The 16,610-nt window shown below is 36.1% G+C and overlaps 1 protein-coding gene across 2 annotated transcripts in view; it reads left to right on the forward strand.

The window, feature by feature from the left end:
* The window catches only part of DRD2 (dopamine receptor D2), a 168,273-nt gene extending 154,112 nt beyond the window's left edge, over positions 1–14,161 (forward strand). For both annotated transcript variants that reach the window (XM_072426247.1, XM_072426248.1), the window contains exons 6-8: positions 1,281–1,367; positions 8,984–9,323; positions 9,880–14,161. In XM_072426247.1, coding sequence (XP_072282348.1) covers positions 1,281–1,367; positions 8,984–9,323; positions 9,880–10,073 — 621 coding nt within the window. In that variant the 3' untranslated portion in view covers positions 10,074–14,161. The remainder of the gene's footprint in view (positions 1–1,280; positions 1,368–8,983; positions 9,324–9,879) is intronic.
* Positions 14,162–16,610: the final 2,449 nt, after the last annotated feature.

Consider the following 16,610-nt stretch of genomic DNA (forward strand, 5'->3'; position numbering starts at 1 on the left):
ATTCATTGAGAAGATCCTCAGCAGTAGAGGTTAATTTCCTGATTGGCTGAGGAAAGCTTTCCTCAGCCAATCAGAGAGCACTAGAGGTTTTGAATGGAGAGACTCGTCACAATTTAACCTCTAGTGCCGGGGATCGCCCTTGAGCTGATTCATTGATCAGCACAACCCGCAATCTTTTTTTTTTTTTTCAGTTACAATTTCGGTAAGCGAGAATGGCCGAATTTGCCTAATCCTGGCAACAAAAACTGATGCAGCCCATATGCAGCTTAACTTTTTTGCAGTAAACCTGGAGCCATCAGTCAGGTAGGAGTGAATTTTGCAGGAGGGACATCACCTGTTTTTGTAGTAATGACCTGCCTGATCGTGTAATCTTAAAAGTGGAACTTTAGTTTGACCTAATTTTAATTAGCATTTCTAAAACTATTCCTTTCTCAGACCCTTTTTGTGTTTACTCCTAATTTTTCTCATGCCTTTTAATACATTTTTGCAGGAACAATAAAAACAATAGATTATAATATAGACTCTTATTCGGTCATGCTCATGCTTATTTTCTGAAAACAACTCCTGTCATCTTTTGTTTATGCACTTTAGGGCGAGGAATCAGATATATTGGAAGGCCTATTTTCTTCCTATTTCTCACCCTTGTTCACTCCAAAGTGTATTCCTTTATGAGTCAAGCAGTCAGGGTTCATTATTCTTTAAAGTGACCAACAATGATCAAGATAACTCTGAAGACAATTTTATATATTCACAGTGCACAAAACTTTATTTTTTTCTACTTTATGTCACCAAGCTGAAAAATGTTTGCGGACAACTATCTCAGAAGGAGAGCAGTGGAAGCTTTGTTATTCTCTCGGTACTCATTTCCTTTAATGTAAGATTATACAAAGCTTTCAAGCCTTTAAGTTTCTTCAAAGTCAAATATTGCCCCTTCGTTGAAATAACAAAGGCAGACTTTCCTACATAATGTATTCCCAAATCACATTCTACATACAACCATAAGTGCAAGCTAATATTGATTTAACAGAGTACCTTTTGTTTAAAGTGTCACTGTCTCATGAACTAGTATTGTGTGAATTACTTTTAATAATACAGTTTGTACACCCACAACACAATTGTGTGTGTATAAATACATGTGTCTCAATAGACCCCAACCTGGGTGAAATGTGTAGAATACTAATAATTTAGCTACAAAGCTACAAAAGTTCTCAAAGAACCACTTTGGAAGTCAATCAAATGTTGATCATTTTACCTCCAGCTTTCAATGTTTTGTTTCTTAGGATAAATGTACTCATCCAGAAGATGTGAAGCTGTGCGCTGTCTTTGTGAAATCCAACGGGAGTTTCCCAGCTAATAAAAAGAAAGTGGTAAGTATTACAACACTGATTGAAGCTTTTTCTAAGTGTCAATTACTGCATTGCAACCTAAGTACTTGGTACATACAATTGGCTGTTAGACCTGAGACTGGCAATTCAAGGTTACACAATGGTAAAGGAATAATAGAAGAATGGCGTATAAGACACCACTAGCTATTTAAATCAGACGAAGTATCTAAGGATAAACTTGAGGTCAAGAGTTTGTAAAAGTACAGATAATGATCATCAATTTTTTTTACCATTCAGGTTTCAAAGGACAAGTTTAGGGTATTTTAGTAAGTCAGTGCATAAATTCCATGGAAAAAAACATATGGCATGTTTCTGAAAATGAGCTATATTATCTGACTATACACCAATTAGGTTTTGATACATTTTTAATTGCACTAACAGTTAATATTTTTCAGGATGTGCTTTCACAGTCAACCCCTTCTTCCAGGTACAAACAGTACTGAAGATGTTTCACAAAATCCATAAGTACAATCAAACTTTAATAGAAACACACAGTTAGGTCACACATTACTCTATCACCTTTGGGCCAGTGCCTAGTCTGGCAAGGTCAGGGTGTCAGCATTGTAACCCCCTTTCCCAAAATACAGAAGTACAGTACTACAAAGTGATGTTGGAATTACATGCCATTGCATTGCTAGCTGGGTTTTTATTCATTCCTACTACTCAAAGATGCATTACTGATAAATGCGTTGTGGGAAAAGGGGGCATTTTCAGGTTAAATGGTTTTGGCAGGGCATAGGGGATTTGGGGGTGCTGGGGGTAACTAACATGGGGGTAGGGGTATCATGTTAGGGGTAACTAACATGATAATGTGTAAAACGTTGAGAACTTAAAAATCTTCACTGTCTTCCTTTTCTGCTAATGTTTAGTATTCATTTCAAAGGTATCATCATTTATATCCTCTGGTTTTCTAACAATTACATTGCTGCCAACATCCCCAATATACATTAGAGAATACAAAAGCAAAGAAATACGGGGGTTTAACAGCAGTAAATATCATAAAAATATCATACATTTTTTATTTCCTTCATTTAAAAGTGACAATTAAAATATGCATGCCTCTTCCCATATACCAAGTTTCAGAAAGAGTCCAATTGACATTCTAACATACATTGGCTAGATACATTGTACACATTACATATGTTGAGATCATGTTGAATGATCTCAACATATGTAATGTGTACAATGTATCTAGCCAATGTATGTTAGAATTTACTGCCGTTAAAGTCACGTATATCTTTGCTTTTGTATTCTTTAATTCATTTCAAGGGTACTACTAACAATCCTATTGACCTATAGTAGAGCATGATGGAGGGTTGCCAAGGTGCCATTTTCTGCTACTGCCAGTCAGGGAAAGGGACAGCTTACATTTTAGTTTGTATGTGTTATGTATGGAGCCAGCCCACTAATGTATTTGCCTATATGCTGCAGTTTCCTGTGTTTACCTCCTTGAACAAGCCAGCCTGTTTTCTTATTGTATGCCTGTTTTGTGTTATCATGCTTGTTGACTAAGTGAAATCACAGCAATTAGTTTTACAGGGGTAGTTGTTTTGCCATTGTTTCTAAACAATTTTCCAGCTTTTCTCATAGTTTGACTGTTAACCAAGTGAAATCACAGCAATTATTTACAGTTACAAACAGGCATTTTCCCATTGTTGGGTTAAAAATAAGCTATTTCTGCATATTATGACTCACAAATTGAGAAAACAGGCACATTTTACTAGAATCTATCTTGATGCTAAAGGTTGCGCCCGAAAAGATTTTTATATGTGGCAAATGTAAAGCGTCTGGAAATAAAATGTTCTAAATCTTGATGATTATAGACAGATAGGAAATGTCTCTCAGATGTTTTAAATAATGCACCTGATTTCTTAAAGCTCTCTAAGGCTAGAAAGGATACACTTTTATCAGTGAAGCAACTTTGGTGCATTATTCTTGTCACCAGTTATGTATGCTATGCTATGTAAAGTATATAACAAACTGTATCAAAACAGTTTGTAACAATATGTATCCAATTACTAGAGTTTGTTGCACACTTTATGTGGGAGCACAGTACCATCCACTGGTATGACACCAGTATAAATATTATTTTTCTAATTGCATTTTGAGAGAAAAAAACTTCTGGTTTACTTAAGTATATACAGTAAATTTGAATGGGCAGGACGTCTGATGTCCTTGTACCTCTCAAAGAACAGGTGAACAAATTAAAATAGCTAAATTACGTATTTGCAAATGTGCTTGGTTTTCCAAGAATGATTAGGGTTGTTGCTTTCACAGTTGCCTTGAGCAATTGACATAATTTTCTGTCAAGTACAACTGGCAGAAAAAAACTATTTTATAATTATAGATTTATGATAATAGTTACATTTACAAAGCAAAGTATGCACATTCCTAATGCTACAAATAATCAATAGTGAGTGTCTTATTGAATATTTCTCATTGTAAATGCCTTTTTGAGTAATCATAAGGTTATGAACACGTCTCTTAACATATCAAAGGAACCAGACCTGCAATCTTCCTTAGAAATGTCCTGGACAGCAGCTGAATGAGTCTATCTGCTCTGTACAACTGCATAATTTCAATTATAGTAAGAAAAGGAAAACCTACTTATGGGCTCACTCCTTAATTTGTGTGTTAATTTGTCCCTGTTGTACCCATTAATAAATGTTTTTTTTAACACAACTGCAAAAAAAACAAAACAAAAAAAAAACAAGCAAAACATTTCAATATTATAAAATTGTAAAACATTTAAAATTAAAAAATACAGCTAAGAATAATACTCCTTATATTTTCGTAAAATAAATTAATTTGTGCAACTTATCCTTCATGATTTAAATAGACATAAATAAATAATAAAAGCCATCTGCAGCTATTTTAGCAATTAAAAAGTCAATACTTTGTTTTGACTGCTAATTTGCTATAGTATGTAGTATTTAAAATGTTGCTTTTTAACTTCTTAGGTGGTGAATATATATTTATATATATATATATATATATATATATATATATATATATATATATATATATTATTTTGTGGTATTGTCATTAACTAAGTTATTTACTATGTGGTCCAAAACTATGGTCGCCAACCTTTTGGACGTCACGGACCACTAATTTCACGTACTCCAGACCGCGAATGGGCGGGGAGCCGCGTGTCACTCAAAGGGGAAGAAACTTCCCCCAGAGCGATGTCATGATGCCAGAACCTGCCCACTCTCCCATCACAGGTCTCAGCCTCTGGACACAACCCGTCCAACTCCTGATCCTGTGATCCTTACAGGAGACATAGTCCACAGCTCTGACCAGTGTGCCCCCCCAGTGGGGTCCTTTTCCCCCCACTGGGGGATGCACCAGCTAGAGCAACAGACCACCAAAATTTAATGACTGTGGGTCTAAAGGCAATCAAGGAATTACAGATGGCAGATGTCTAGCAAAGGAGTGCATTTTTTTACTCTTTTGTTTATTCTTTTCTTTGTACAAGTCCACAACCATATTCAAAAGTGGTTGACCATGGTGTGTTTGCTTTGCCTCTCCTTGCTTCACAGTAGCAGTTTGCTCTGAAAAACGTAGTTTTACCCTGAGCTCTGGGTTTCTTCCTTAAACAAATGGTATATTAATATTAGTGATTATGATGATAAAACACTTGGCAGTGTATATATGTTGCAGTCTGTACAACTTTTCTTTTTCCACAGATTTAAAGGTTATATAAAAAAAAAAATTGCACTTATAGGAAAAAATGCCACTAAAGTAGCAGCAAGTAGTAAGCTTATTCTTATCCGACCAGTCTAATATAACTGGAAAAGACTTTCATTCAATGTTCAGCATTGCAGTGTCTCAGTGGCTGCTGCTTTTAACACATATTTTGCATATCTTGAAACAATAGGAAGTTACATAAATAATGTGCTTCTTTTAAGCTGTCACTAACTGAAGTTGGGTCGCTGGCTGACTAGTTTGTACCTGAGACATGCTGCTTCTGCCTGCTCTTGGTTGTTGTGTTATCTTTACTCATGTCAAAGCTGAAGACTAAAAATTGAAAGAGCTAAATCCTGACTCAATCACACAATATGCTCTGAATTTCAAAATAATGAGCAGCATTAATAAAATATGTATTACATTTAGGAACTCAACTATCTCCCCAGCCTTTAACATTAATTCTGGTAAATTGAATGTATCTTTAATAAGCCTTGTTCTAGGAGGTTTTGTTTTATCTTTATAACCTCGTGTGCATTAAAAATGTAGGTTAGGTGAGTTTTCTCAGCATACAGAAGGTAACAGGATTATAATAAGGTCATAAATATTTAATAAATACCCTAAGTTGCATAAAGTTAAGAATAAAAATGCCACACATTACATATTTGACATAGCAAACTGCAAATTTATGCTTATGATTTATAGTAATTTTAAATGTAAATGCTATATTATTCATTAATATTCTTTGAATACTTCTTTGAGTTGGTAAATAATTACAAGACTGTTTTTGAGGCATTACTTGTAAAAATTTATAACTTGTGTGACATAGTATAGATAGTGCTTAAAAATGTCCTTGGAAGAATATTTGTTTGGATGGAAACGTATGAGGTTTATAAACAATACCAGAAAATCATATGATCTTAATTATTTTTTCCTTTTTGTTTTGTGTTTTATGTTTTCTGTCATTACAGTGTGTTTCTGTATTGTATCAGTGTACAATTTTTTTTAAAGCATATAAAAAGAGATGATGAACCCATAAGAATTGTGTTCACTTTCAGCGGGAGTGCGACCCACTCTTCTCCATACCCACTGAAAGGTTAATGAGCAATAAAGGCCGAAGGATTCACCCCAGAAAAATTCTTTACATACTACACGAGCTGCACTGTTTGCTACAGTACTTGATACTTCCAATTTCCAGTTCCCCTGTCCACTGATGTATACCATATAAAAACAATGTATGTTTAAACACCATTGGCTTTGAAAAGGTGTTACTGTTCATACTTTACTGAATTGTGTATTTAATTTGTCACATAAGATAAAACTTACCTGTCTTTTTTAATGAGCTTTCTTACCAAAGATGTAAAGTATGCAGGGAACATATTGAATGAATAGCTATTGAGTCATGACAGCATACCGTAGAATATATGTGTCACACTAAACAAATAGGCAGGCTGATTGGAATCGTATTGGCCAGGATTGATTATCCTCTTTCCCTGGAGAACTTGGCTTGGAGCCTAATTCTGCTTCTGAACTAGTGATAGAAAACACTGCAAAGCATCACTGATTTAGAAAAAGAAGATTCATGGTAAGAATCATTCTAGTGGAACTCTGATACCTTTGTAAAACAATGTTCAAATGATAATTCTATAAAGACATTATGCAAGAAAATAGCCAATGGCCACCCGTGCTGATATCTCATTACAGCTTTTTGCATATCACAGAAATGTCGGCACAGACCTGTGCCCAGATCATGCAGACTAAAGTATTTAAATATTCTGAAGAAGCAGTAAAAGCACTGACAAATCTTTAAGGTCAGATTCAAACTTGCATTGGGAGAAAACGATTACATGCAGCTCTGGGCCAGCCACTTACATTGCAGCCCCTGTTCTTAAAGAACCAACATTTGCAGATTTGACAGCAGGTGGTACCGAACCTCTCACTATAGTCCCCGTTATTTCTCCTTTGTGCTGCCGCAGGTAAATGTTACGTCCAACCTCTCCCCCACAGCAACGGTCACCAGTGTGAAAAAGCAGTAACTGCACAACCTCCCCACCAATCTGAACAAAGCCTATATCTATAGGCATTAGGAAGAAATTATTTTTCAAAGATCACAGCCAGCAATTTTTACTGTTAGAACAAAATCTTTTCACCCCTTGTAAAATGTAAAAAACCTGTATGTATTTCTAAAGCTAATTTTAGAAGTTTTTGACAACATGCATTAGGTAGTTTTTGACAAAGGGACCGCTGTGGTTCATCACTGTCAATCAGGCCTCAGCTGACCCAAATACCTGGTTTTCATTGAAATGGGGTGTTTGAAATAATTTTGGCCCCTTTTAGACTTGCAGTCAAAAGCACACAGTTAGCTGCTGCCAGACACATAGCAAACTGCTTTGCACTCTTTTGTGCAGTACATTTCTTCATCCAGAGCAGGAAAAGCAACTACACAGCCAGAAGCAACATGTTGCTTTCCGGAACCGTGCTGCAATCTCAATGCAAACACAACAGCATGCAAACGCTTCCACAACGTGGTTTTCAACACTCTCATACAATTGTGGAATGAGTTACATGAATCTTACATGAGTCTTTCGGTATAGGCATTTGGTTTTTGAATGGTTTTTGAGACACTTCAAGCAACATCCCATGGGAGTCATGACATGCCAAGCACTTCTATACAATTTCAACCTCTTTAGCAAAACTTTTAAATGCCTGCCAACTGTTGTAGAGTCTGCAAATATTTAAATATCAATCTATTCTAGTATAAGAATTGCTTTTGTCACGATACAGTTATTTGTGCAGTACACTTTACAATAGCAGTATCTATAGGATGCTAGAAGTAAAAGCCCTATACCAAAATGATGTAACTTCCATAAGCTGTTCAAGGCTGGAGAGGATATACTTTCCACAATGAAGCTGGATGATCCAGCAAGCCTAGAATGGATTTCCTAAAAGTATTTTGCTATTTGTTACCAAATGTTTTAATCCTGGATCAGAGCCATGGAATGACATGGCTTCACTGACAAAAGTGTATCCTCTCCAGCCTTGGAGAGCTTTAATAAATCAGGCCCATTGTGTGAGAGTTACATTATCTGTGGCTGGCCAAGAACTTATACTTAGAAGAACACCACAAAAAAATGGCATTGGTGGCAATGGAGTAGCAAAAGGAAGTACAGATCGTACATTGCTAAAAGATAGCACACTAAAAGGTAAGTCTGTCATAATATGCACTATATGGCAAGAGCTTTGGGGGCTTCAAGTTCCATACGGATCTGCATTATGTCAAATTATTATAAAAACTTATTTATTTATTATTATTTAAATGATTATTTATTATTATTTAAACAAAATAGTAATCATAAGAAATCATTATGTGTTTCCACTCCATTTAGAGGGTGAACTATTGTTTGATTCCCCTTTCTTTTGCTGCATGGAGAACTCTGCCTGATGCATATACACTAAATTAAAGGAAAAATTCTAGGTTCCACCATGTTATTTCTAAACAGTACAAAAGTTTCCTTACTATTTAGCAATAAGGAGACATGACTTACCTGACTTACCTGACCTTCTCTGTTCTGGTAGCAGTTACTGATTTGTGAGAACAAACTGAACACTAATTTAGCCGCTAGCAGAAATCTGAAACAGTAATAGAAACTGGTAGCAGAAAAAACAAAACCTTTGATTTTTAAAAGTTAGCATATTTTTTGTATTAGCATATTTTTTTCAATAATTAATGCTAGAAAAACTGAATAATGCGGAAACTTTCAATATTATAAATGTATATTTTTTTTATTTGAGAGTATGGTCCAAGTTTTTTGGCTTAAACCTACAATTAAAACAAATGGAAAAAGAAAAAACAAAGTAGCTACTGCATGTTTATTTTTTGCATTGTTGTACTTTTGATGTTTGCACAGGAGACCGAAAACCACCCTGAAGAAATGGAGATGGAGATGATGTCAAGTACATCACCACCAGAAAAGACAAAAAACAAATCAGCTTCCCCAGACCACCAACATCTGGCTGTGCCAGCAACATCCAACCAGTTCAACAGTACTAACCTTGCCTCTCCAGCAGAAAGTCCCTGCAAGGCCGAGAAGAATGGGCACCCAAAAGATAATGCAAAGTCTGCCAAGACTTTTGAAATTCAATCAATGCCCAATGGGAAAACAAGGACCTCCCTAAAAACTATGAGCAAAAGGAAGCTTTCACAACAAAAAGAGAAGAAAGCCACACAGATGTTAGCCATTGTGCTTGGTAAGTCATAGGAATCTTCAGTCCACAAACTAATGTAATAAATCACAGGCTATTTGGTAAATATAAGAATTGGCAGACTGTCCATCTATGCAGTGGCTTCACAAAGTCATCAGACACCCTTCATGTTTTTTACATTTTGTTATGTTTTTTGCTCATTATTCTACACTTACTACCCCATAAGTCAAATTAGAATTTTAGAAAATCTATTAAAAAGAAAAAAACGAAACATCACATTTACATAAGTATTCAAAATCTCACTTAGTACTTAGTTGTAGCACTTTTGACAGCAATTACAGCCTCAAGACTGTTGGGTATGATTTACCAAGCTTTGCACACCTGAATGTGGAATTTTCTGCCATTCTTCATTACAAATCCTCTCACGCTAAATCAGGTTGGATGGAGACTGTCGGTGGACAGTCATTTTCAGGTCTCTCTAGAGGTGATCAATAGGGTTAAAGTGATTAGGTGACTTACATTTGCATGCATTCTATCCTGGAAGTTATTGTAAAGTTTTTATAACTTATAATCTTTTTTTTTTTGTTTGTTTCTCACTCAGGTGTCTTCATAGTCTGCTGGTTTCCCTTCTTTATAACCCATATCCTAAATATGCACTGCAACTGCAAGATACCACCAGCCTTGTACAGTGCGTTCACATGGCTTGGTTATGTTAACAGTGCAGTCAATCCTATTATTTACACCACATTCAATGTGGAATTCCGAAAGGCCTTCATAAAAATACTTCACTGCTAGGACAGTTATCAGACTGCTTCACATGGACAACAAAGGCAGAAAAAAAAACTGAAAAGGATGCAGAGCCCTGGTTAAAAAAAACACCTTTTGTGGTGGGGAACATAAATTCACGCTCATGATCACCTGTGTAAGACATGTACATACTACACATGTCTAGGCTTGGCAAACAAGGACCTGAAAAGAATTCAGCAAATGAGATCTAGAAGTGTGTTATCATGACTATTAGGAATAATGGACAGACCACCAAATGAAAGTGTTATATTGGTCAAATTGCCAAGGCAGCTCTGGAAAGTGTTAAGACAAGCCTTAACTGTACTAGACTTCATCTTTATTACTACATTTAAGAAGAGGAACTGTTGGATTCAGCCATTAATGTTGACAAGATGACATTTTCAGGACCTATGTTGGATGTCATTGCAGTCTCACCAAAGACACTGTCATTTTTTAATCTGATCTTTGCAATATATGAAAGAGCTAGTATCTGCTGAGACTATACTTTGAATCAGGGAACTGGGGCTTTTCCTTCAAGTATTAAGACTTCAAAAGGAATTATCTATTTTGGACCTTCCCTATACTGGTCATCTCCAGCTTAATGGGTAACATGGCGATCAATGCAACATGAAGAGCAAACCCAGGTTTGCATTGTGGTGACAAAACTGTAAATAGAGAATGTTCTGAAAGAAGCCCAAGCCAAAAAAAATAATATTATAAATATCTAAAATCTGTTTTGCATGGTGTGTGTCACATTTAAGATTTATCACTGTCGCACCATGACTTAATAAAATAAAATAGTGAACCATACATGTAACTGTACTGGGTCTATCCACTGGGAAAATCTTGTTTTCAGAGGACCCATAATGTTGCAAAACATCTTGTGCCAAATCACATAGCATTAAAAGAAAATAGAAAGAATAAAATGTTCACCAAACCTTTACTGCTCTAATTGTATACAATACCTGAGTAAACAATATTATGCCTGTGGCTTGTGATTTACCAGTGTAACTGGGTATAATTTGTTTTCTATGTACCAGCTGGCAATATACTTAGTGCATTATCCAACTACACCATTTAAACCAGTGCTTGAAATTTGCTATTGGCTGATGCTGTAGATTGAGATGTTACAAAAATTAACTTTCTACACCTGAACAGATAAAGCTAACCAGTTCAAATAAGTCTTGACAACTTACCAAAATTTTTTAATGCACATCTAAAAAAGCATAAAGCATCACGCAATGCATTTCTTTCATCACCATAAGTAATAATTTGAGGGATACATAGGATATTAAAGAAAAATCCAAAATTTTTTATGAAACATATTCATACAAAAGTCAGAATGACTGATGAAATGGAAGCAGGACATGTATTCTTCCTGCCCATCATTTCTGAATTTTGCTGTACTGGATTTAGCCACAAGCCAATACCTGATGTGTTACTAATACTCTGAGAGTATTTTGTGCAGGGCTTGAATGTATAGTGGTTGTTCCCAGTCCAGCCCACCACACCCTTCTTTTAAATGTTCTGAGAATACATCATCGAGTTGTTATCCCTCAATTTTTCTACTCTTTGCCCAGTTGCTAGTTCTTTACTCTGGCACTTCTTCTAGTTCCGTCTTGTACTGTTTCCAGGATCTAACACCTACTTTACTACAGCTTACTGATACTTCCTATAGCTACTGCAGTTCTGCCTAGAAGACATTTTCAGATGCAGTGGTGGGTAGATTGGTTCAAGGGCTAAAGAAGAGTAAGTGGATGCTTTGACTGTAGCACAATTGCAGTATTTTCCTAATGAAAGTACACCACTTTGAGTGACCCCTTAAAGACACACTGGTGCCCACTAATGATTGTGTATACTTACCTTACTCCATTGCAGCTGATCTTCCCACTTTTTTAGATATAGGGTTTGTGCTAAGAATCTTTAGCCTATTTACTCTGCTGCATGTATCAAATGCATGTGTCTTACTGCTGCCCGTTGTTTCAGCCATCTTTGGTGAATCTGCAATTTACCAAACATTCTTTTGTGGGGAATTACTCACGCCCACAGAAAAAACATGAACCTTGAAGATTCTCCACTAGCGAATGTTTGGTGAATGTCAGATTTACTGCCTTATAAATAGACCCAATAGTGGTGGCTTCCAGTTCTAAAAGGTGAAAGATCAGTGCAACAGTGTTATGGTAAGTAATATACATATACACTGTCTAGCCATCTTTAGCTTTGATTATGGCATGCATTGTCATTCCCCACAATTTGGTATTGTGGTTTTTATAAGCTTATGAAATATTGAAACATTTCTTTTCATTCAGAGTTGCATAATTTTTTCACAAAGATCTTGATATTGTATATTGATGATATTGATGATTGAGTTTCAGATCACTGCATAATGTCTTCTCTGGCCCATTCCATAGATTTAACAGATCATAACACTTCTACCACAGGCTTGGGGGTTGTTTTAGGCCAGGGAGTGTATTTTACACAACAATGTTGGTTTCAAGTTTTTAAATGGTTACTGTGTCTCTTTTAAGGGGTAGAGTTAGATATTATTTTAGACTGAATAATTTTATTTGCATTTTCATTGGGTCTCTTTTTCATACTTGCAAGTACTCTAAGTCTGAACCTTGAAATGAAAGACTGCCTGCCCTATGTGGTGTCCATCTGACTGCTCTGTGCACTTCCCTTCTTTCACACCATTGCATGATTACAGAGAAGGATAGTAAGATAGGGACTATGCACTTTTTTTGTAAGGAACAGCAATGAAAACATAATACAACAAAAGTAGCATTAGAATTTGTGTAATCTCAGAACACACTTTTGAAGTTTTTGGTAATGTTACTGAAAAATGTGTCTTCACATTCAGTAGGGATGTCCGTGACAGATTCTTGGCTCCAGAAACATTCCTTGCTCTCCACCCTCTGCACATTACACCCTTTGTCCCAGAAGAGAGAAATTGGAACTGAGAGCTAACTTCTGTTGATTCTGAGAGTTATAGAAAGCAAATTTATGATTTACAATAACTTGTTTGCATTTATCAAACTATCAAAGCTAAAAGACAAACAGATTAACACCCCAGTTAATTACACATGCTGTATATTTGCTGTTTTAATGGTCAACAAATGTTCTAATCTGTTTAGCCATATTTGTGGTTATAAATACCTGTCACACTGTACAGAAATTAAGGAGACAAACTTGTGGGCTCACCAATGTAGCTTTCCTAGCCATCTTACTGACTCTAGCCTTCCAAGGGCGTGTTTGATTCATCATTTTAACGTTTGGTGTTTGCCAAACCTGGTTTCAGCTGAACCTGAGCCAAATCTACTCATAGCTATAAAACTGAATTTAAACCAAATGTGAACAACAGTACAATAAACACCATCACTATCATCACCTCCATCCAAATAGAAGAGAGATAGTCCAGAAAAGAGAAAGTGAGAAAAGGAAAGAAAGTGTAGCTGAATTGTGAATTACGTAGGTTGATTTTCCTGACTATACATTTTGGTAAAAGTGTGTAAATCAGAAAACCTTTGGAGGGTAAAAAGCTCATATATGGTGCTCCAACTTCGTATTAATCTGTCTAGTGGAGCTTAACTTTTATTTACTTTAAACTGCCCTGTTACCTCTTTAAAGACTTCAGACAGCTGCTCCTTTTTACAGAAGAGAATGAATACACATATCTCTTTACTTAATGATATTTATCATTCTATTGCAGAGTTGGCAGCCATGTCGCTCTTTTTCACTTTTCTGGAAGCTGCTAATATCAGTACAGGACAAGGCAGGAACCGTAATGCCTACATGGTGACATGGTATAAAAACAAACAGAAGTGTTGGACAGCAAACATGCATCTGGCTTTTTAAGAGAAAAGAGTAGAGACTCAATGCCCATGGGAGAGATAGGTGTTTATCTTAATACTGGGTGCAGCTTCCTGAATTATTTAAAGCGAGAAGAAAATGGGTTGCTTTTAATTGGACCTTTACTCCAATACCATCCAAAGCTTTGATTCTGGATACTAACTTGGATACTCTGGATCCCTCCCACCCCATAGTATGCCACCAGTGTGACTCTTTTTAGCTTCCATGTATTGTTTGAATCTTGAGAAGCTCACATCAGTAGACATAGTAATAGTAGTAGGGTACCACTTATAGGAATAAGGCTTAAAGGTCCCATGTCTTGTAAAGTGGGCTTCTCAAGATTCCCAAACCTTTCTTTCTCATTTGGTCCAGACATGCAAGGAAAAAAAAAACTTAGCACCACAGGACATTCAGAAAAAGGAATGAGAATGTCAGCACCTTCAAAAGACTATTAACAATTTGGACTAAAGCATTTTTGTGTGGGGGCAGGACTAAGTCTTGCTAGAAATAAATGTATATTTATTTAGTATGGGTCCACTTTAGCCATATCAGCAAAATAAATAAATATTTTAACAAACAAAAGGGGGGAAATGTCTGAAATATTAAGGCACAAAACTTTAGCAAAAGTGTGTTTAAAGTTAAAAAAAAAAATAAAAAAGCTTTTGCGACTGATTATATTCACCTTGGAATGTTCTTTACAGCTGGGAATTTTTCTCTGGTCAGATATTTAAAAAGCAATGTAGATTAAGGTTTGCAGTGATTTCTATTTAATACTTAAAGCAACAATCCTTTCATAATGGAATCAAGTAATATAAAGTCTATGAATTACAACTTGATTGAGGGAATGGTGAAAATCAACCAGGAGGTTATTCAGATAATGCATATGCTATTGCTAATTTTGCATTTAAATGACATCCCTGTGCATACCAGATTATGCTCTCAGTGGAATAACTTTAAGGGCTAGTATAAATAAATTACAGGACTGTTCATTTTAAACAGCTGTTAACATTTTCCCAAGATGAACATGTAAGAATTTATTGGGATGATTAAAGAGATATTTAAGATAAGGGTCATAAAAAAGGGAGAGATTTTCCCTACACAGCTGCCTTGCAGCCCACTAACCGCAAAGACGATTACTTCCACTTTGATTTTGAATGCCCTCTTTCCCCTAAATGATTAATAGCTTAAAAGACAGATTAGCAAAGTTGTTTTGATTATTTTTTTTCTGTAAATTTGTGAAAGTCAATTAATTCTTTTTTAAAATGTATTTTCTATTATTGTATAAAATATTTATGCAAAAATAATGCTAGTTGTATCTATGTCAGTAGTTGTACGGAATGTTCTGGGCTTTCTAAATAGAATGCCCTGCATTGGCTGATCACTATTTAATATTTCAGCCTACCTGAAAGTCCAGTAAGTCAGCTGTACACTGATGATCTTGGAGAATTTTTAAATTTTTTTAGAATACACAAATATCAAGGGTCTTCCTGCTCTGACTTGTTTCTCCTTCCAAGTGAGTGTTTTTGATCAGGGAAATCCTTGATTGGGTTTGGGTTTGTTTTTTATTATTTTATTATAATATTTATATTTTCTAACCCCCCTTCCCCCCCAGGGAAGAAAAGTAAATGGAAATTATAGATTTTTCAGGGAATTCCCTTGGCTTTGCCATAAGCGAAGGACTTGGTAAACATGTGGCTGATTATTATCATGTATTTATATAACTTCAATGTCTTACACATTGGTTTAGGAAGCACTATAAAGTCCATAGTCATTCACTAACTGTCCCCTGGAGGAGCTCACAATCAAATGTCTTTAACATATTTTGAGGCCAATTTTGGAGCAAGCCAGTTGACCTACAGGTCAACTACCATACAAATGGGAAGCACGGTTGGCTAAGTGGCTAGCACTCTTGCCTTTGTAGTGCTAGGTCCCAGTTTTGAATCTCCGCCAGGACACTCTTCGCAAGGAGTTTGTTTGTTCTCCCCGTGTTTGCATGGGTTTCCTCTGGGCAGTCAGAGGAATATATCCCATATTCCAAAAACATACATTTAGGGTAATTGTCGTCCCTTGAAATAAATTGGTCTTAGGCTGTATTAATGACATATGACTATGATAGACTCATTAGATTGTGAGCTCCTCTGAGGGACAGTTAGTGATATCACTATGGTGCTGCTTTATATGTAGGTGCTAAAATAATATAATATTAATATTACAAACAGAGTGCTCTGGCCAAACATAGGGGCCCAAGGCCTACAATGTGAGTGTTCCTCTGAGCCATTATGCCACCCATCAACGCCTGCAGATTTCTTCTTGCATGTACTTTTTTTAAGTCAACCTATTGGGCAACTTAGCTAATATTGCCCACCTGAGCACCTACCCTTAAAATTAGAGGTTTAAATTAGAGATCAGTACAATGAAAGTCTACTAGTTTACTAATGGGAGGGGGGGGGGGGGGTGGACAGATGAGCCGAATTACTATCTCACTGTGGGAGAATCGTTAAACTGCATGAAAGGGGAAAGTTACGCTGTTGGATAGGGAGACTGCATTAGCTGAGATGGCTTGAAACACCTTTGATGCCTCTGCTGTAAAATGTGAGTATGAATTTCACCACAGTGCCTGCATCTACCAAGCATAGTGAGGGATTGTTTAAAAGCTAATTATAAATATCAGAATGTGCATAAACTGGCTAGATCACT

The sequence above is a fragment of the Pyxicephalus adspersus genome, chromosome 11 (genome assembly GCF_032062135.1).
Source record: "Pyxicephalus adspersus chromosome 11, UCB_Pads_2.0, whole genome shotgun sequence".
NCBI classification, from domain to species: Eukaryota; Metazoa; Chordata; class Amphibia; order Anura; family Pyxicephalidae; genus Pyxicephalus; species Pyxicephalus adspersus.